This window comes from Gossypium arboreum, chromosome 12 (assembly GCF_025698485.1).
Source record: "Gossypium arboreum isolate Shixiya-1 chromosome 12, ASM2569848v2, whole genome shotgun sequence".
NCBI lineage: Eukaryota > Viridiplantae > Streptophyta > Magnoliopsida > Malvales > Malvaceae > Gossypium > Gossypium arboreum.
The window spans coordinates 78,090,194-78,111,218 of record NC_069081.1 but is presented as its reverse complement, the minus strand read 5'-3'; the positions used below and the strand labels follow the sequence as shown (position 1 = coordinate 78,111,218).

General features: G+C 33.2%; 1 protein-coding gene across 3 annotated transcripts; it reads right to left on the bottom strand.

The window, feature by feature from the left end:
* Window positions 1–8,177: 8,177 nt before the first annotated feature.
* On the bottom strand, window positions 8,178–14,470 carry LOC108476513 (short-chain dehydrogenase RED1-like). 3 transcript variants are annotated; one of them, XM_017778732.2, is made up of 6 exons: window positions 14,327–14,470; window positions 13,771–13,916; window positions 13,533–13,636; window positions 11,260–11,587; window positions 10,231–10,390; window positions 8,178–8,641 (listed from the first exon to the last, which is right to left on the bottom strand). In XM_017778732.2, exons 4-6 carry the CDS (start codon window positions 11,465–11,467, stop codon window positions 8,305–8,307), a joined length of 705 nt encoding a protein of 234 aa, XP_017634221.1. In that variant the 5' UTR covers window positions 11,468–11,587; window positions 13,533–13,636; window positions 13,771–13,916; window positions 14,327–14,470; the 3' UTR covers window positions 8,178–8,304. The 3 variants fall into 3 exon arrangements, with proteins under 3 accessions (XP_017634221.1, XP_052879575.1, XP_017634220.1); XM_053023615.1 differs by lacking the exons at window positions 13,533–13,636; window positions 13,771–13,916; window positions 14,327–14,470 and adding an exon at window positions 12,892–13,028; XM_017778731.2 differs by lacking the exons at window positions 13,533–13,636; window positions 13,771–13,916; window positions 14,327–14,470 and having other exon boundaries at window positions 11,260–11,765.
* Window positions 14,471–21,025: the final 6,555 nt, after the last annotated feature.

Sequence of the window (21,025 nt, the reverse complement as noted above, 5' to 3'; positions counted from 1 at the left end):
GTTATTTGCGCACCTCAAATCAATAGTCTTGCTTTTGCAATTCACAATCACATCGTGCATGGTCAACCAATCCAGACCAAGGATAACATCAAATTCATCGAACGGCAAAAGCATCAAGTCCGCCGGAAAATAGGAACCTCGAATTACTAGGGGGCATTTCTTACACACTTTGTCAACAAGCACGTAACGACCCAAGGGATTTGACACCCGAATTACGAACTCAGTAGACTCAATAGGTAAAGTCTTACTGGATGCTAAGGTTTCGTATATATAAGAATGAGTGGAACTAGGGTCAATCAAAGCAATCACATTAGTATCAAAGAGAGTGAAAGTACCGGTAATAACATCTGGCGAGGAAGCATCCTCGCGTGCAGCGATAGCATAAGCCCTAGCAGAGCACGAGCCTCGGATCTGGTCGCAGATCTCTAGATCCTCTCGACCACCACTAGCATTGCCCATATTTCTTGATGGTCTACCTCGGCGGTGGTAGCACTTTCGGTTTCCCACTCGATCTACATTCTGCTCGGACAACCTCGGGCAATCTTTAATGAAGTGGTCGATGATCCGCACTTGTAACAGAGCGGTCACGGAATCTACAACTCCTGAATGCCATTTGCCACAATATTGGCACTCCGTTCGTCTCGACGATCATTGCCAACATCGGCGATCAAGTGACTCAGCGTGCCCATAGGGGGTCGATCGCGGTCTCGTCTAGAAAAGCCCAAAGTGTCTCTAGACCGGCCTAAGCCATCTCTAAATTTCTTTGATGACTGTGGGATGGGCTTCCCCGAAGACCTCTTACGAAACTCCCTTGCTCCCCCTTCAGCTTTTCTTTTCTCCACACTGAGCTCCTCGGCTTTGCAAGCTCGTTCGACAAGTACCACAAATTCTCAGATTTCCAAGATGCCAACATACAGCTTTATATCGTCATTCTGTCCATCTTCAAAACGTTTACACATCACGGCTTCTGAGGAAATGCATTCTCGTGCGTATCGACTAAGCCTCACAAATTTTCGTTCATAGTCGGTAACCGACATGGAACCTTGTTTGAGTTCAAGAAATTCCTTCCATTTTTGGTCAATGAATCTTTTACTGATATACTTCTTCCGAAACTCGGTTTGGAAGAACTCCCAAGTTACTTGCTCTCGGGGCACAACAGAAGTCAGAGTACTCCACCAATAGTAGGCAGAATCGTGTAGCAAGGAGATAGTACACTTTAGGCATTCATCGGGTGTACAAGATAGCTCATCGAGTACCTGGATAGTGTTGTCCAACCAAAATTCAGCTTGCTCGGCATCGCCGCTATCCGTAGCTTTAAATTCAGTAGCCCCATGTTTTCGGATTCATCAACTGGGGCTTATTTGACCTTATTTGGTCGATTCTCGGAGGCATTGTAGGTGTGGGGTTGTATTAGTTGGGAATGGAGGTTGTGGAACAGTAGTATTAGTTCGAATGTATTGGTTGAACCAATCATTCATCACGCTATAAAAAGCTTGCCTAGCCTCATCATTCGGATTGCTAGCAATAGGTGAGAGTCCGGCGCCATGTCCTTGCAAAGGAGCAGCGCCACACTCTCCACATCATCAGCTATCGCTTCGGTTGGGATCGGATCCATTACTATAAATAAACACAAATTCAAATGTCAGAAATCACCACACTATCAATTAATCACATTATGGCATGTATAGCTAGACCCAAACGTATTACGGTAGTCCTAGAATCGACTAAAATGTAGCTCTGATACCAATAAAATTGTAACACCCCGTACCCGAGTCCGTTACCGGAGTCGAACACAAGGTGCACACAGACTTAACTTAATTATTTTCACAATCCATTTAAAATTTTCCAGACAAGCTGGTTACTGCGTCATTGTCGCCTTAAAAATCATATATTGAGTTTCAAAGCTCGAAAATCAGTTTTGTAATTTTTCCCTGAAATTAGACTCATATTTCCATCTACATATTTTTTTCTAGAATTTTTGGTCGGGCCAATTAGTACAGTTTATTAGTTCAAGTCTCCCCTTTTACAGGGATCGACTACACTGACCTTCGCGCATTACGACTTGGATATCTCCCTGTACAGGGCTTCAATACTGATTCCGTTTGTTTCTATAGAAACTAGACTCAAAGAGGAATCTATACGTATATGGCATGACTCCTAATTATCTCTGGTTAATTTATAATGAATTTCCAAAGTCGGAATAGGGGATCCAGAAACCGTTCTGGCCCTGTTTCACGAGAACTTTAATATCTCTTAACATATAACTCATATGACCGTTTCGTTTCTTCCATATGAAATTAGATTCATCAAGGTTAATTTACATAATTTATTCACTATTTAATTCCATTCCTACAAATTTTAGTGATTTTTCAAATCCACACTACTGCTGCTGTCAGCATCTGTTTTCAAGGTAAACTTTACCTATTTCGTGGTTTCCATGGACCAACTAGAGTTTTGTCATACATAGGTCCACATATACTCATATCTAGCCATTCCAATGGCTGATCATTTGCCCAACACTTCCATTCCAGTCCATAGTCACATCATTAAACCATACATATATACATAAACACAAATGGTCTAATGCCATACTCCACTTTTACGAGCCATTTTCGCATGGCTGTACACACATACATCACAAAACGTACTTGAAAAACAGCAAAGGGTAGTCCTATACATGCCATATCCAGAGTTCAACTAAAAGAGTACCAAAAGGGCTTTGATAGTGTGGATGACTTCACTTGATGATCCCGAATCCGATAGCTAACGAGCAAAATCTATAAAACAGAGCCAAAGCAACGGGTAAGCATTTTAATGCTTAGTAAGTCTCAAGTAATGAAATCAGCTTTGACTAAAGTATTACATTCACATAGCTAAATGAATCGCTTTAGTAATACACATTCTCAGAATCATACTTACTTCACACTTCATCAACATATACACACAAGGTATCAACCTATCTAAGAGCCGAAAGTTCGTTAGTCGATTGAACGAATACTATTTCAAACGAATCGACTTTTCCGATGCACATGTAAACATACCTTATCGTATGGGGTTTTCGAGGGTATTAATTGAATTTATTACAGCACCAAAACGCTCACCTTCAAACCGAGTTTCTTCGGAATTTAGCCGGATATAACCACAAGCACAATTGCCTTCGGGTCTTAACCCGGATTTGGTAACTTGCACAAATGCCTTCGGTCTTAGCCGGATATAACAACTTCATACGAATGCCTTGGTCTTAGCCGGATATAACAACTCGCACGAATGCCTTCGGGTCTTAGCCCGGATATAATCGCTAGCATAAATGCCTTCGGGACTTAGCCCGGGTATCATTCAAATGCTCATGTACACATATATCAATAAGCACGACACATCCATATTTCATTTTCGTTACTAAGGCTCAAACACAAAACATTTATCAAACCTTTCCAATTTCGGCTCAATAGCCACACACAAAGAGCATGATTTCAATTGACATTACAACGTAGTCCCTACGCACATTCGGCTATCCGCCATAATATGACAAATCATTTCAATATAATTCAAGTAGGGTCATTACTCGAAGACTTACCTCGGACGTGGTCGAGCGATTTCGATGGCTATTCGACTACTTTTTCCTTCCCTTTATCGGATTTAGCTCCCCTTTGCTCTTGAGCTTAATTTAACAAATAAATTGATTTAATCATTTGAGCATCGAAAGAGGAATTCAAGGTACTTAGCCCACATATTTTCATTAGGCATTAAAGTCGCATATGTACGGAAATCATGAATCAAACTCAACACATTAGTTAGTACTCTCCTTAGCCAAATTTTCTAAGCCAAGAATAGGCATCAATATGCTTGCCTCTAACCGAATGCATGCACACCAGTCCCCCTCATGTGGCCGAATATGCATGTCCATGTTGAGGCCAATTATACACTTAATACCACACATAAACGGCATACATTTTACTAACTAACGCATTCCATATTGTAACTCAATACGCATCTATCATTTACTCCATAACCGAAACATCATCATATGTAAATATATACCTTGAGATAGTATATATGTCATACCAATACATCATGTGCAAACATATATACATGTAGGTGCAAGGGCCGAATCTCAAGTTGCTTATAACCAAATATAAACATATATCCAAAGCTCAAATCTTACCTACCATGCAATATGCATAAATCATACTTATGGATACACCATGGCCGAATACACCACAACACCATACCGTTTCAATTTTGGTCATGGTTAAACAAAGAACTTAATGTCTCACTCAAAAATGCTAAAAGAAAATCCAAGAGTCCTCAATCCACCATCACATGTATCATTAACAAGCTTCATATTTAGCATGCAATGGCATTAACACAAAATCCACCTTGGCCGAATACCATTCCCATGACATAGCAAGGATTTGAACCATGGCTAATAAGAACATCAAGCTAGCAACTAAAAACATGCATGAATCTCATGGCACAACTTCAAACATACCTTAATCTTGATACAAGTATAGCCAAACCTCTTCCTAATCCTCTTCCAAACCAAACATGAAGCAAGAACTCCCTCTTCTTCCTTAGAATTTTCGGTCAAGAGAGAATGAAAAGGATGAACAAATTTTTTTCTTTTCTTTTCTTCAACTCACGGCAATGGGGGGACACTCACCATTCTCTTTTTTTTTTTTCTTCCCTTTCATTATTCAATTCCCATGCTCATTATTTTATTTTTTTCTTACATACACCATTGTCCCAACATGTTTTATGACATGTTTTTGCCCATAATCCCTTGTCATGGCCGGCCACTAGCTATTAGGGGGAATTTGACATGCAAGTCCTCCTTTTGATTACATACACTATTAGGTCCTTATAGATTAGCCTATCACATTTCAAAAGTGTCACACAAGTCCTAATAACTGAATTCACATGCAATCGACTAAATCGAAGGTTGAAATTTTCACACATTCATAAATACATATTCTAGACAATAAATATTACGTTCAAACATTTCGGTGACTCGGTTTAGCGGTCCCGAAACCACTTCCCGACTAGGGTCAATTTTGGGCTGTCACATATTTAATCGGATACCTAGACGAAAAAATTAAATCACAAAAATTTCACAGATATCAATTCACATAAAATAAACATAGAAAATGATTTTTAAATATTTTTCTGACTCAGATTCGTGGTCCTGAAACCACCGTTCTGATTAGGGTCTAAATCGGGCTGTTACATACATGGCCTTAGCATTAAGTTGTATGCTCGTTCTATCCTCTTCATTCCACCCCTTCTTGCTTTTTTGCACCAAAACTCTCATTCTTGTTTTTAAGTGATGGAGGGACCATCCATGATGATGCCCTAAGCCGCAAGATCATTAGTTTGAATGAACAACATCATCCTTGTTTTTCAATAAATGTAATTAGCTCCATTGAAGTGTGGAGGTTTGAAGATTGATTGAGATTCACCATAGAAAACTAACCCAAAAGTGGATGTCATCTTGTATAGATTGGTTTGACGAAAGTTGAACTACCTCGAGAATCTTCTCTTGGTTGTTAGGTCGTCTTTAGAGACTACCACTAATACCAATTGTTAGCTCAATTAGTCAAGCCGAAATCATTAAGAGGGGTGAATTGGTTTTTAAAATTTTGTGGAAGCTTGAATAAAATGATAAGAAAATTGAACACAACAATTTAGAGTGGTTTGACCCCAATTGTCTACTCCTCTACCAAGCTTTCTACTACTAAAGATTTTCCCTAATTCACTCATTTGTCTAACTTTTGATGACAAGGTTTAACCTTACAATTTTCTTAAAGTTTCTACCCAAAACCTTAAGATAAAATCCTTTCAAAGAGTAATACAAATAAGCAAACAAAGAATTAAACCTTACAAGATTGGATTGTTCGCCAATTCAGCACAAATGAAATTACAAAACACTTGAGCTGAATAAAAAACAATGAAAGCTCACAAGTGTATTTAAGAAAAATATGAAAACTTTAAATACAAAGGTTGAGTTGATTGTAATTTTCGCTTTGATAATCTCTCTTGTTATTGTAGATAATTTGGAAGCTGGTATTTATACTCTTTAATTGATTTCTAACCATTGTGGTTGTTGGAGAATTGAATAGAGTCATTGGGAATGAAAATACTAGTGCATTAATGTCACCTACAACAACATGTATTCATACTTTTTCTACAAGTATTGATACTTTAAGAATTTAATGCCTAATTTAATGACCGTTAGGGCCATCAATATCAATACCAAGGAAATTCTATCGATACCAAATAGAAGGTATCGATACTGTATTGATACATGATAAATCCTTTGGAAGTCAGAATGCCAAATTCCGTATCGATACTGAAAAATGTATCGGTAAAAGTATACCACTATCAATACTTGAAGAAATTTATTGATACCTAGCAAAAGGTATTGATACCATATCGATACTTGGTAGATACTTTTGAAAACAAAATGTCATTTTGCTATCGATACTGGAAAATGTATCAATAAAATCTTGATTCTATTGATACTCAATAAAAAAACCGATACTTAACAACAAGTATCAATATTGGATAGATACTTTTTGGCTTGGAGTAATTTTAACATGTTTCAAAAATGTTTGAAAGTTTGTTTAAGAATTTGGACTTAAAATATTTTCTAAGTATGAGTTCAACAATTTTCCTTTTAGATATCATTTGAAATGGGATTTTTGCCAATTTTTGTTTAAAATTATTTTATTCAAAAATAATATTTGTTATATCAAAATAATTTACAAGTAAAGCTTGGTTCAACACAAAATAAATGTTATAGTTCTACACCCCACTTTACCTACATAAGCCTTTCAATATATAAGAGCTTAAGGCTTGTTAATATAAAGATCAATTATAATCAATCTTCCCAACAAAATAGCAAGATAATTAGCGAGGATAATATCTTCAATATGACTAAGATATGTCTTCAAATCTTTAGGATATATTACCAAGTTACTAATCCAATGTCCACAAAATAGAGAAATCGATATGCTTAATCCAATCCAAACCAATATTCAATATATGTTCCTATAATAGGTTTGGATATCATAGATAAGCTTACACACATTCACATAATAAAAAAAATCACAACATTATAACAAAAAATGTCAACTCCATATAAGGCAAGTTATGAGGCTAAGCAGTGCCAAGCAACAGTGGGCACTAGTTGTGGCACTGTTCTAGGCACTCCTTTTATAATTGTCTCAACAATAAAAGCTCTATTAAGGTTGAACACGCCTTCCATATTTAGAGCACAAAACCAGCTTCACTAATCAAACTTCAATCCATCATGAACTGCCAATATCTCATCACAACTATTATTTTTTTATATAGGTTATACAAAAGGTCATAAAGTCAGCTCAAATATTATATATAAAGTAAGCAGGTCACATAAGAATCCTTGTAAAATAACATTGATTCATTCAATCTCTTCTCCAATAATACACACAAAATTGTCTACATAAAATTCTCAAAAAGATGGAAGAAAATAATCAAGATATTTTAGTTAAACATACCAACAAATAAGACAAATTATGAGTTTGAGCAATGCAAAAACTAGTATGGAACTCAAAATTACCATAATTTAAGAGAAGCTAAATGACATTTAAAATAATAGGATATCAAAGAGTACGTATTTTTCGATAAAATATATCATACTTAATTATTGTATTTAATTTTAGAAAACATTTTATTGTGTTTTTATACGTTATTTATTAATGTGTGTAAATTATAATTAATGTTTAAAACAAGTATCGATGGTTAAAGTATGACTTTGTATATAAAAGATTTCAAGTTCAAACTTTATTGAAAGCAAATATCGAATATCAACAAATATCAAAATTCAAATACAAAATTATAGGAATGCGAAATTTCGAAAATAAATATTTGAGAAAATATAACAATAAATATAATAATTTTAATATCCAAATCCAAATATTATTTGAATCTGCAAAATTGCGAAGATATAATTCGAATTTTCATCCCTATACCTTGCTGGCATATTAAACAAATAAATATTGCATGATAATGAAGGTTTAAGCACGGATACAGCATAACTACACGGCATAAACTTACTCAGGAAGAAAAATAAGTAAAATCATAGTAAAAGAAAGCGAAATAATACAAAAACACGAATTATCAAGTCTATAGTGGTAAAATTAAAGAAAATTTGGCTATTATATTTGAAAAAAAAAAAATCTTGAAGATACTCTAAAATATCCCATGTTATTATGAAATCAAACATGTAACTACATTAAATCTACAACAGGTTTGTGGTAGGAGAAATCAACATTTCATTGCTTTCCTAATAATGAAATCTTTAACAAAAATTGGCAAATGGTACATAATTCCCATAATAGTGGAGTAATGACCCGACGAGAACCAAGCTGGTGGGTTTTTCTTCAAAATCACATTCACTGTATCCTTTGCGAACACATCCGTTGGGGTCGACTTGGATCGTTGTGAGAAGGAAGCTCTCGCTCGGATGACTTCTTCAAATGGTTTATATAGCTTCCACTCAGGCATCCTATTGTAGCTAGCTATAGCAGAATTCCCGATGTTTGACCTTACAGCTCCTGGCACAACATTGATGACATCGATCCCGAAATGGCTCAGCTCCAACCTGCATACATCACAAATATAAAAATTCAACTGCTTTTTTGCTTGCTTTGGTAGATCATAAAAGATTCCGCTTTGTTACTCAGATTTCGTTAACTGTCATGCATCGGTAATTTTCTTAAGTTTTTCATGTATTTGGAATGTCATTACAATGAAGAATCATAACAATGCAAGATTACCTGCCATTATCCAATTATAGCTATTTTCTTCTGTTTGCTTTCAAGTTTTAACTAGTAATAATCTCATATGACCTACAGGTTCTAGCCCACAGGCTCATGTAAAGGGGATTTAAACCTGCAGATTCTTCATCCAACATAAACCTGCAGGTTCAAAGTTCAACCCCTGGCTCTTACCAAAGCCCATACCATGTGTGCATATATATCAAAATATCCCCAAGTAACTGGTAATACCACATATCCAGTCAATATATCCTTAGGTTCGTTCAAAAACATATATATCCTTAGACTGGGAATACTCTTTCTTCTCGAGAAGGGGGATCTAAGCTTCCTAGTTTTGTGGAAATACAAATAAGTTAGAATTTGGGACAAAATATATACGCAACTATAAGATAATAAAGCAATCACAAAGATCTGGATCTTGATAAACTACAAGATGCTATAAACTATTTTACTCAAGTCTCTGGTATAATTGGCAGACACGAATATGTGTTCAACACAGAAATAATCCATTGCTAAGCTTTTGTATGTATTTGGAGGATCCTTGAAGGATATATCTCTATACACATGTACAGATGTACATCAAACACACATACTTCAAGAAGAATTAAGTGTCAGAGCAACATAAGTTATACATATCTAGATATTTTTAGTAGACAGAAAAGATATAGAAAAAGCAATTTGCATATGCAATGGTTATCTTCAACTTCTAAAACCAATTGCACCCTCGAAGATAAGGGGCCAAGATTTGAAAGCTTTAGAATTCCAAGCATTATCATGCAGCAAATGCATCAGATTTTGAATATATTAACAATTAATTTGTAGAAACAGAATTGGATGACAATTTTGAATAGTAAAATTTTTGGTGGATGTTGACTCCATTCAAATACTAAAAACAATTAGGTTAAATAAATTTCAGTTAAAGTCTCCAGGCAGTCCCTACATTATAGTCAAAAGTGTAATTTAGTCTGTGTACAATATAATTGAGTATTCTAACAATTGTAAGTCTAATATTGGTGTAAACAAATAAAAATTGATAACAAAATTAGTGGAAACCGGAAACAATCTAAATGCTGACATGGACTTCTGAAATCTAACTGTGTTGAAATCTAAAAAAGCATACGTCTTTAATAAAAGAAATTCTTTTGCTACGTTAGTTCAATCAACATGTTTGCATTGTCAGATTTCAGTAGTCCACATCAGCATGTAGACAATTTTTTATTAAGAAAGTTATGAATTTTATTTGTTTGCATCAATAACAATAGTAAAATGTTAAATCACTCAGTTCTATATTGTTAATTAGTCACCTGAATCTAAACATATGTGCAAGAACATTATTTTTCTGATGAACTTAGATGGTAGTTAATGAATTGCCTTTGCAGCTTATTCTTTAATGCAGATGTAATGTTAAACTAACCTCAAAGTATCAGTTAGCGCATGAAGGGCTGCTTTAGATGCAAAATAGACACCGGACCATGGCCCAGGAGCCAAAGCACTAACACTTCCAACATTCACAATCTTACCCTTTTTCTTAGATGCCATGTGAGGTACAACAGCTTGTACTAGTCTCATCGCACCTGCAATCAAATACAACACCATTAACACCAGACAACTAGTAGCATCTATACAAATCAAAATTCAATGTTTTGGTGTTAATGTGGATTGGAGTGGGGCTAGGAAGGGGTCTTCAATCCAATTCCTGATATTCACCAAGAAAGGAAAAAGAAAGAAAATGAGAAGTATGCAGTGGATTCATTAAAGACAAACGACTATTATGAAGTTTGGATTCATTGATGAATGAAACATAGTAGCCATGTTACGGTCAGATATGGTATGCTTAAATACAAGTATATCCAATTTTTTCTAATTTTTTCATGTATTTAGAGGGTCATACAAGTACCCATGTCCAAAAAGCGAGCTCAACATGGCGTCGGACAATATGAAAACTCCAAGCAACAAAGCAGTTTAATGATACAGTCCAGCCATAAACAATTAGGGAAAGACTACTCATAGGTGCTGCTTTGAGGGTATCAGAAAGTTTCTTTGAGGGTATCAGAAAGTTTCTTAGGCCCTTAATCCCTGCCTTAATTATATAACAGAAATATCATTGAATATCTAGCATTAAGAGATAGGCAAAGAACCAAAATAACAAATAATTCAACTTTAGAAGACTGGATACAGTACAATTTTCATTTACTACACAAGATTACATACTATGATTTACTTCAAATATGACAACATTGAAAATATAGACCTGGTTAGCATCCAGCAATCGCAAATTTCAGAGGAATCGGGATCAATTAAAGGACCAAAGCTTGATCAACTTGTTTCAACAATCAATTGATTGGTTGATTCCAAAACTTCATCATGAATGAGCAGTTCATTTGATAGGTTCAATTAACAATAACAAAAAAAAAAAAAAGTAAAAGGAGACAATAAACTTTACCAAAAACATTGGTATTGAAGGCACTTTCCATGGAAGGCAAAGGGACTTCTGCAAGAGGGCCAACGCATTGGATCCCAGCATTATTAACCAAGACATCAACACGACCAAACTTATTTATTACATTAGACATGACATGCTGCACGCTTTGCTCCGAGAGAACATCGAGTTCTTGAAGATAAAACCTGGGATCTCGTTGCAGATCGGACATGGAGCGTAAAGACCTACTTGTCGCCACCACCTTGCAGTTGTTATTGGCAAAAGCTCGTGCGAGGGCATGCCCGATTCCCCCCTGGGAACACCCTGTGATTAGAACAACTGGGCTTTGATCCTGAGATTCCATTGAATTGAAAAGAGTGGGATTAAGCCCCTAAGGTTCTTCAGAACGCACTTCTTATTGAACTTGTTCAAATTGAAAAATACAAAAGCGATAAATACGAGAGGAAATTTACATCGGGAATTTCAGAAATTAATGAGGGTTGGCAATTATTTTGAGCCACTTGTGCTAAGGCTCCTTTGTTTTTAAAATATTTTTTAAAAATTATTTTAAGAAATTTAATATTTTCATTGTTTAATTGAGTTTATTATATATATTAATAAATTTATATTTTAAAATATTTATATATATATTACAATAATTTATTTATAAATAAATAAATTATTTTAAATATATAATAATGTTCAATTATTAAATTAAAATATTAATCGTCATAATTTGAAAACAACCAAAGTCAAATAAATTATTTATAACTGTGTTATAAAAATAAAAATAAGGATTGAATAATTATAAATTAGCTTTCAAACCACAATTAATACTAAAATTAATAATATTATCCAAATGCATAATTAGTAGTACACCACATGATAACAACAACATTGTCCAAATGCATAACTAATATTACACTACATGATAACTAATATTAATATTAGAAATTAATAATACGATGATGTTTTGAGAAAAACAAAAAATGGTGTCATGGTCCATGGAGAGCAGCACTCCATCATTTCCTTTATGTTTCTGCCTCTTTTTACACATTGCATGTTACCATTGTAAAATAAGTATAGTTCAAAGTATAGTCCAAATTTCAACTACATCTCCTACACAATGCACATATGTTGACAACTTTTCTTCCAATATGCTTAAATAAAACCATCAAATTGGATCAGAGACAGTATATCAAAACAGAGTGACACTTACTGGAAAGAACTAATAACTTCCTTCATGGAAAAGGAACTACCATGAAATATCATTGATGACATCACCTACCAAACCTTTAATATGGATTAGGCAAATCTCACACTATATATTCGGGTAAGATGTTTAAACATCCTGCCTACTTATATTCAGTTATCCAAGTATCTATAATGCTACAAATTTCAAAATAAAGCTAAAAGCACCCAAAAAAACAATGTGGAATTGATGTGAATCCAAAATTGTATGATACAACAGAATAGAGCAAATAAAGAACCAGCCCCATATACTTGGCAGACACCAAGAAACATCCCCCTCTTCACTTTCGTGCAAATCATTCTAGGGCATTAACTATGGAAAACACAGAAGGGTTGAAAAGAAAGGCAGTGGCTACTAAAGAAGTGCTTTAAGTGAATGATTTAAATGCAAGAAAATGAACCCACCTTATCTGGCTAGGATTTGGACTTTAATGTTATAATTGTTAGTCACTGTCCAAACTGAAACCCCATGATGCATTTGGAACACATATTAAGGTGATCAAGAAGGCATTAAGCAGATTTAGGGGAGTAAATGTCAATCTTGTCGACTCTGAGATTATGGTTGAAGTAACATCACTGCATAGGAAGATATTAATTTCAGTCTCACAGTCGACATGGAGTGATGAAATCTAGAAAGGGTGCATTAGGCATACTTAAAATGCCAAGAGACTATAAGAGATGACATATGCACTTGACCACAAGGGGGTGTAAGAGTTTGAACTACTAGGATTCCTAGGGAAACAATTTCATCCTAGATTTATTTGAAAGGTTGTACAATATTATATTTTTCTGCTTAGTTTGAGTGCAAAGATATAAAGAGTCTTTGGAGACATTATATTGCTTAAAGGATAGATTTTGAAATAAAATAAATAAAAAGGAGAGGATATTGCTAATCATAGTGATTTGCATACCCTAGAAATCTCATAGTTTATCAGTTTATTGTCAAAATGAATGAATGTTACAGTTTCCACAAATGGCAATTGGGAAAAGAATGAAGTGAAAGCCAATAGGCCTTTACATGCAATCAACGAGAAGTTCTCACTCACTTGAAGATAAGATTGTGACAAGTGTTATCACAGGGGTACGGACAGTCAATAGCTTTAGTAGCTGTTCGATCAAAGAACTAGTCTCGAACAGATGCTGCAATTGCCTGCATGTTAATAACAAAATCAAATTTGCAAATAAAGTCTGACCCTTACATCCAGGCGGAGAATATATTTGCAACATTACGTCCAAGCATTTAAGAGAGTTCAAAATTAAGTTTTATGAAAAGATGAGATATACCTTGTTTCCAATATGAGGGGAATCATTTGCATACCATGTGTCCTGTCTCTCTGACTGGCAGTGAGCAAAACAAGAATTTATGAATAAACCATTTTGGTTGGACATTGAGAAACCATTTATGGCACTGAGCATTTGATTCCTGAAGTCTGCTTTCAATGGAAGAATGAAGAATAGAGCGGTTATGGGCAATTCATCTATATTTGACTTGTCACTAACACATTTGAGTCAAAGCATAACAGAAACAAACTTGAAAATCACCTTGCAGAAACAGAGATTAGAAATTAGAGATTTTATTTTTATCATTTTTTTTTATCAACAACGAAAAGAACAAAGATTAGAGATTTTTGAAACCGATCGGTTTCAATTTTAAGATTGTTTTCGGTATTTCTCTTTTCTAAAAATTTAAGTTTGGGAATCCCTAAATCATTCAGGTTTCTTCCCTAGCTAAAGAAACAGAGAAAAGCATAAAATTTCAGCGAAAAGGAATGGTATAATCCTGTGAAAAAGAGAAACAGAGAAATGAAACAGCAGCCTGAGAAAAAGGATAGACTTTTACCTAGATGGAGGGACCGGAAAATGTCTTACAGAAACGAAATTGGTAAGACAATTTCCATAAAATGTAAGACATTTTACCCGTGTCTTAGAAATCATTTTCCAAATGAAAAATGTTTTCAGCCAACCAAACATTAGAAAATCAGGAAAATATTTTCATAAAATATTTTCCCTAATTGTAAAATGTTTTGATACTCACACCGTACGGGGGCAAATAGGGTTTTCCAATCCCAACCGCAAAGTCAGATACTTATTTTTTAGGCTAAAATTACAGTAAAAAGGTTTTTTCACCCAAAACGAAAACAAAGGATTTAAGCGTTTTAGTATTTTGAAGTAATTTTATCAAAATATATTTAAAACGTATGTAAATATTTAAATTAATTAATATTTTATGTGTGGTTATTTTAAATTATTTAATTATAATTTATCATTATATTGAATTATTTAAGTATTTTTTACTAATATCATTATATTATTTAAAATCATTTATTTTCATATTGAAAATTTAAAATATTTCATCTATGATTAATTTTAAAAATATTTTGTTAGTTAATTAAAATTATTTTTTAGAAATTGAAAAGTATTTAAATATTTTATTTCATGTATAATTATATTAAATTATTTTAATATTATTTGAATAAATTTATTTTATATCTAAAACAAATATTTTAACTTTTCATAGATAATTTTTATAATAATGCCAAACACTTGAAATTAACAAAAGATATTATTTCTCAATATTTTTAAAATATTATTTTTCAAACAAAACCTTTAAAAGCACCTCTCAATACAAATAGCAATGCAAACTAGCTCTAATTACAACAACAAAACTAGTTAAGCCAATTAAGTATTGGTATTGTAGGCAAATGGTGAGACTCTTGAAAGCCTAGGTTCAAGTTCTATCATGTGTAATTGTGTATATGTAGGTTTTTAGGCCCACATTGTGTGTATATCATGTATAAATTTATTTTAATTCTTTTTAATTCATTTTAATTTTATGTCAATTTTGTTTTATATCGATTTAATTAAATATAGAAAATCGTAGATGAATAGTACCTTTGTCCATTCATGCACCTTTTTCATGCTACTCCCATTCTCATTATCTTCTCGCTTTTCCATGATTGCAGAAGAAGCAAAGATAACAAGCACTAAAGCCATCAATGATTCTTTCCATTTGAGTTTTGGGATTAAAAGAAGCATGTGTATTTATTTTTATCTCCTTCATTGGAGGAGTAACTTATGAAGATGAACTTCTAATTCATATTTGATTAGTTGAGTAGGGTTAACAACAATAAAAACTCATTATGGATAATGTTAGGTTTAAAAAATTAAAAGGAGTGAATTGGAATTTTAAAATTTTTCTAAAAAATAAAAGAAGAGAAAGGAAAAGTTTTATAATTCAATTTATTGTAGTTCAACTCCAATTTATTATCTCTAATATCTTAATATATTTTAACTAATGTTTCTCAAGTCACTATTTTAAATTATTACCTTTCAAAGAAAATGTATAACTTTTATAATCTCTATAATATTTTCAAGGCTTAGATAGAATATTTCCCAAGGCTAAACTATAACCTTACTAGGTTTTGATGACTCAACTAGACACCCTTCCTTTTTTTTTTTTTTTTTTTTTTACAAAATTAAAAATATGAAAACAATAAAAACCTGTTTAAGGTAAATGTTTGCAAAATTAAGTTCTATCAAAATACAATTAAGCAATTGAAAGAAAGAAAATAAAATCCACAAATGTTTATGTACAAAGTATAAGTATGAGAAGTATAAAGTAAGAATGATGAAACTTAAAATTTTGATTTTTGAATATTGTTCTCTTGTTTTCTCTTGAGTGTTTAAGGACCTTATTTGTAATAATTTATACTCGATTTGACCGTCGGGCCCGAGTTACAGTGCGTCACAATCGTTGTTAAAGTCACTGCGAATAATTCAACACTAAATTATACGATTAATGCAACTAATCAAACGAATATACATTTTTAAATATACTTAAGTAATTGCAAGATTTATTTATATGCCTCTAATAACACACAATCGATCAACCATGTATATATATATATATATATATATATTTAATTTAGTACTAGACTATAAAGATTAAAGTCTAATTGTAATATTATTTAATAACGCGAATTCCAACATACTAGGTACATGCCAATATAATTAAGGGTGGAACAATCAAACATTTCTGAGATCGAGATTGTAGATGGGATGTTGAGGTCAAAGCTCGAAAACATAATCTTGAAGTAAATCTAACTTGTGCACGATAAAAAAAAAAGACGCTAAGTAAAATTCTCAGTGATTTTTTCCATAACTTAAACATGTAACAATAGTATAACCACTTCTATCCTAAGTAAAATAATTCAATCATACAATATTCATCAACCTAGCGTAATATAAATATAAGACTCCTTTAAGTACATGCTCTATTATAGACCATTGATATTTCTATCTCGTTCCATATAACAATTAAATTATACAACTTTCTTTTCTTACCCCATTTAGCCCTTATTTCGATAATCAATTTTAACCATAGCTTTTCAGCCTATAATTATTATTAACCTACTTCAACATTGTATAATAAATTTTATTAAGAATACACGGTAACTAAATTGGTTTTGGGTCATATCATTACAAATCGAAAGCTCGCGTTACCTGTCATTATCTCTCATCTTCTTTTCCCTTTTGGAGTTCTTAGATTTAATTTGTTGATTTGACTAAAGTTCAGCAAAACTCGATTCGACTTGAAAAAATTAAAAAAAAATTCAAATTTTAAGTTAAACGAATTGAGTTATTTGAGTCAACTCGATTTTTTTCGAATTTTGAGTTAGAATCGAGTTTGATTTTAGAATTTGAATAACTCGAATAATTCAAACGCTAAATTATAATATTTTACATTTTACCCCAAACTCTAAATCTCTTTACTTTCTCCCCAAAACTTTTACTTCCCTCCCATCCCACCCCCTTCTACCCCAAACCCATCTCCTCCCATTTTTTTTTTTTGAATATTTCCCCTCCCTCCAAATTTTACTTCCTCAACACCCAAAACTTTTTAGTTTCCCCCTAAACTTTTACTTCTCACCCTTTATCACCAAATCAAAAAATTAAAATCATCTAAAAAATCCTAAACCTAAATATTAATAATTTTATTTATATATACCATTTATATTATTAAATTAAATTTTAAATTTTTGCTATTTATATTATTGAATTGTTTAATCATATTGAATCTTTATAATTTTTATTAAAATTGAATTAGTGATGATGACCACAAAATATTCGTGTTAAAATTTTATGTTGGTATTAATTTCACATTTTATCGTAAGATAACCAATTAGGTTTACGACAAAACTTAAAAGTCGATCATTGATCCAATTTGAGTACCTCTACAAGATAGATCTCAATAGAAAACTGAAGAGTAACGACAGCAAGTGATTGAATTTAGTTGTTGCTCATATAAAATTATTGACTCTAGAGATATAGTAATATGGAGAAGACAAAATTGTTTCAAGCACCGACAGAATAAGAAGCGCCCCTTTTTCAAAAAGAGGAGGACGAGTTATTATTAAAAAATTACATTTTTTACATTTAATATATTTTTAATTTCAAATACATAGTGACAAGAAACATAAGATAATTGAAACAAGCAAGTAAAGAAGTTAACCCATATATAAAATATTAATAAATAAATTATGAAGGGATAAAAGTTAATAACAAATTTTATAATGGCGGGCAAATTTGATTACGGTGGGTGACAGTGATTACAAGGATTCAAAATCATTTTTTTTAATTTAACTCAAACAAAAATATTCAATTCGATTCTATTCGAATTCCATCTCATTTGACTTGATTCGAGAAAATTTTAAATTGAGTTAAAATGATAAAATAAGATTCGTCAACCCCATTAACTCAAAATTTTTTCATTCAATTCGATTCGATTGAACACTCAAACCTCAGATTTCACAATTCGGAACACCCTAAACAAAACTTTAAATTTGCGCACTGCATTTAACATAACCAAATTTAGACTGCACCGAAACCGAACAGTCTGCTCTTTAAGTTAAGGCACGAATTAGCAATTAACTACAAGAAGGTTTAACATGAAACTCACCAGAAAATCTTCGACATTATGGCATTTAAATTCAATAAAAACAAAACCAGAAATGTCCTGTTTTGGACAGCATTAGTACATGCTTTTTTTTTTTCTTTTTGGTGAAAAGCATTAGTACATGCTTTGTACAGCATTTAAATTCAACTTAAACACTATAAATATGTCCTACTTCGGACAGCTAATAATCCATATCATAGCAGCACATTAAATCAACTTAAACACTATAATTATGTCCTAATTCGGACAGCCAATCCATATCATAACAGCACATTAAATCAACTTAAACACTATAATTATGTCCAAATTCGGACAGCCAATAATCCATATCATAACAGCACATTAAATAAACTAAAACACGATATAATAAGTTATTCATCAACCAAGCATAATAGTGGCAAGAAACTTACCAAAAAATAGACCCCTATTCTAGTTTAGTCTTCCCTTTTACCGATTGGTACCTCCTCCTCCTTGCAAGCTTGGAACTCTCACTTGAACAATGTAATTCTTTATTTCATTCACCATGCAACCGAAACTCTCCCTAGACTCTAGTTCTCTCATTCAAAGCCGGCCAAGGAAGATGAGAAATGGTAGTGGTAGAAGGAAAAAATGAAAATCAATTCTTTCCTTCCTTGGTTTGTCCGTCCCACTTGGCCTCACTAATTTAATTTCCCCTCCAATTAGAATAAAGATAAAATGGTGATAGTTGATGACAATTTTGGCCAACAAAACTTAATAGCCGGCCACTCACTTCTCATTTGTTTCCCATAAAGTATGTTATATGTATATAATATATTTAACCTTCGTTACTTAATTCCATGTAGCTACTTAATTTTTTTTATTAATATTCTTTGCTAATTTAATTAACTGATCATCATTAGTGTTAGAATTAAGTGACCTGAATCCTTATTTAAATAAAATATAGTGGTAAAATAAAATCAAAGAAGAATCCATATAGAATTACACTTCTTTTATTTTATTTTAGAATAAGATTTTTAAACCTTATTAAATTCCATATATTTGATATTTATTAGAATAAGGTGTTTCAGTCTTACTAGAATATGGCTTTACAAGCCTATAAATATATATAGTCTATTCCTCTTGTAATTAATTCGAATTCGACATAGTGAATTTTCTTCTCCTCTGCCCGTGGTTTTTTCCCGAAATAGTTTCCACGTAAAAATTTATGTGTTCTTTATTTTATTTTTATTTTATTTTTTTAAACAAATTGGTATTCGAGCTTCCGGGTTATTCATCTCGATCACGGTAATGGCATCTTTGAAGTATGAAATTCCGCTGTTGGATCGCAACACCTGATTTGCGTTGTGACAGATTAAGATGCAAGCAGTTTTTGCGCAGATGGATCTAGAGGATGCCCTGCTAGGGATAGATAATATGCCTTCGACGTTAACAGATGAAGAGAAGAAGCGTAAGGATCGAAAGGCATTAACATAATTACATCTGCATTTGTCCAACGAAATTCTGCAGGATGTGATGAAAGAGAAGACTGTCGCTGCATTATGGAAGAGGCTAGAGCAAATATGTATGTCGAAAACTCTAACAAGCAAGTTGTATATGAAGCAGTGTCTTTATGCTCATCGTTTGGACGAAGGTGCGCGTTTGTACACGAACACTTAATAGTGTTTAAAGAAATTTTCTCAAACTTGGAGGCCATGGAGGTTCAGTATGATAAGGAAGATCTAGGGTTGATTCTACTTTGTTCGTTGCCCCCGTCTTATTCAACCTTTAGAGAAACGATTTTATATAGCCGCAAGTCTCTTACAGTTGATGAGGTTTATGATTCTTTAACCTCGTATGATAAGATGAAACATCTTGTGGTTAAACCCGACTCTCAGGGAGAGGGTCTCATTATTCGTGGAAGACAAGATCGGAATGCTGATGATGATCGTGGTAGGACACAGGAATGGAATCCTCGTGGTAAATCTAAGGGTAGATCAAAGTCTTCAAACAGAGGTAAAACTTGTAACTTCTGCAAGAAGAAAGGGCACATTAAATCTGAGTGCTATAAGCTATAGAACAAGATTAAAAGGGAGGCTGCAAATCAAAAGGGAAAATAACCAGAAAATTCCGGTGAAGCTGATGTTGTAGAAGACTACAGCGATGGTGAACTTCTAGTCGCTTCTGTCAATGATTCTAAAGTAAGCGAGGAGCGGATACTTGATTCAGGCTGCACCTTCCACATGAGTCCTAATCGGGATTGGTTTATAACTTACGAAACAGTGTCTGAAGGTGTTGTTTTGATGGGAAATAATGCTTCATGTAAAATCGCAGGTGTTGGAACAATTAAACTTAAGATGTTTGATGGAGTTGTTAGAACACTTAGTGATGTACGACATGTTCCAGAATTGAAAAGAAATTTAATTTCGTTGAGTACTCTTGATTCAAAAGGGTACAAATACACAGCAGAAAGTGGGGTTTTAAAGATTTCCAAAGGTTCCCTTGTTGTGATGAAAGGGCAGAGAAAGACTGCCAAGTTATATGTTTTACAGGGTTCGACTGTTACTGGTGATGCAGCTGTCGCTTCTTCTTCCTTGTCAGATGATGATATTACTAAACTTTGGC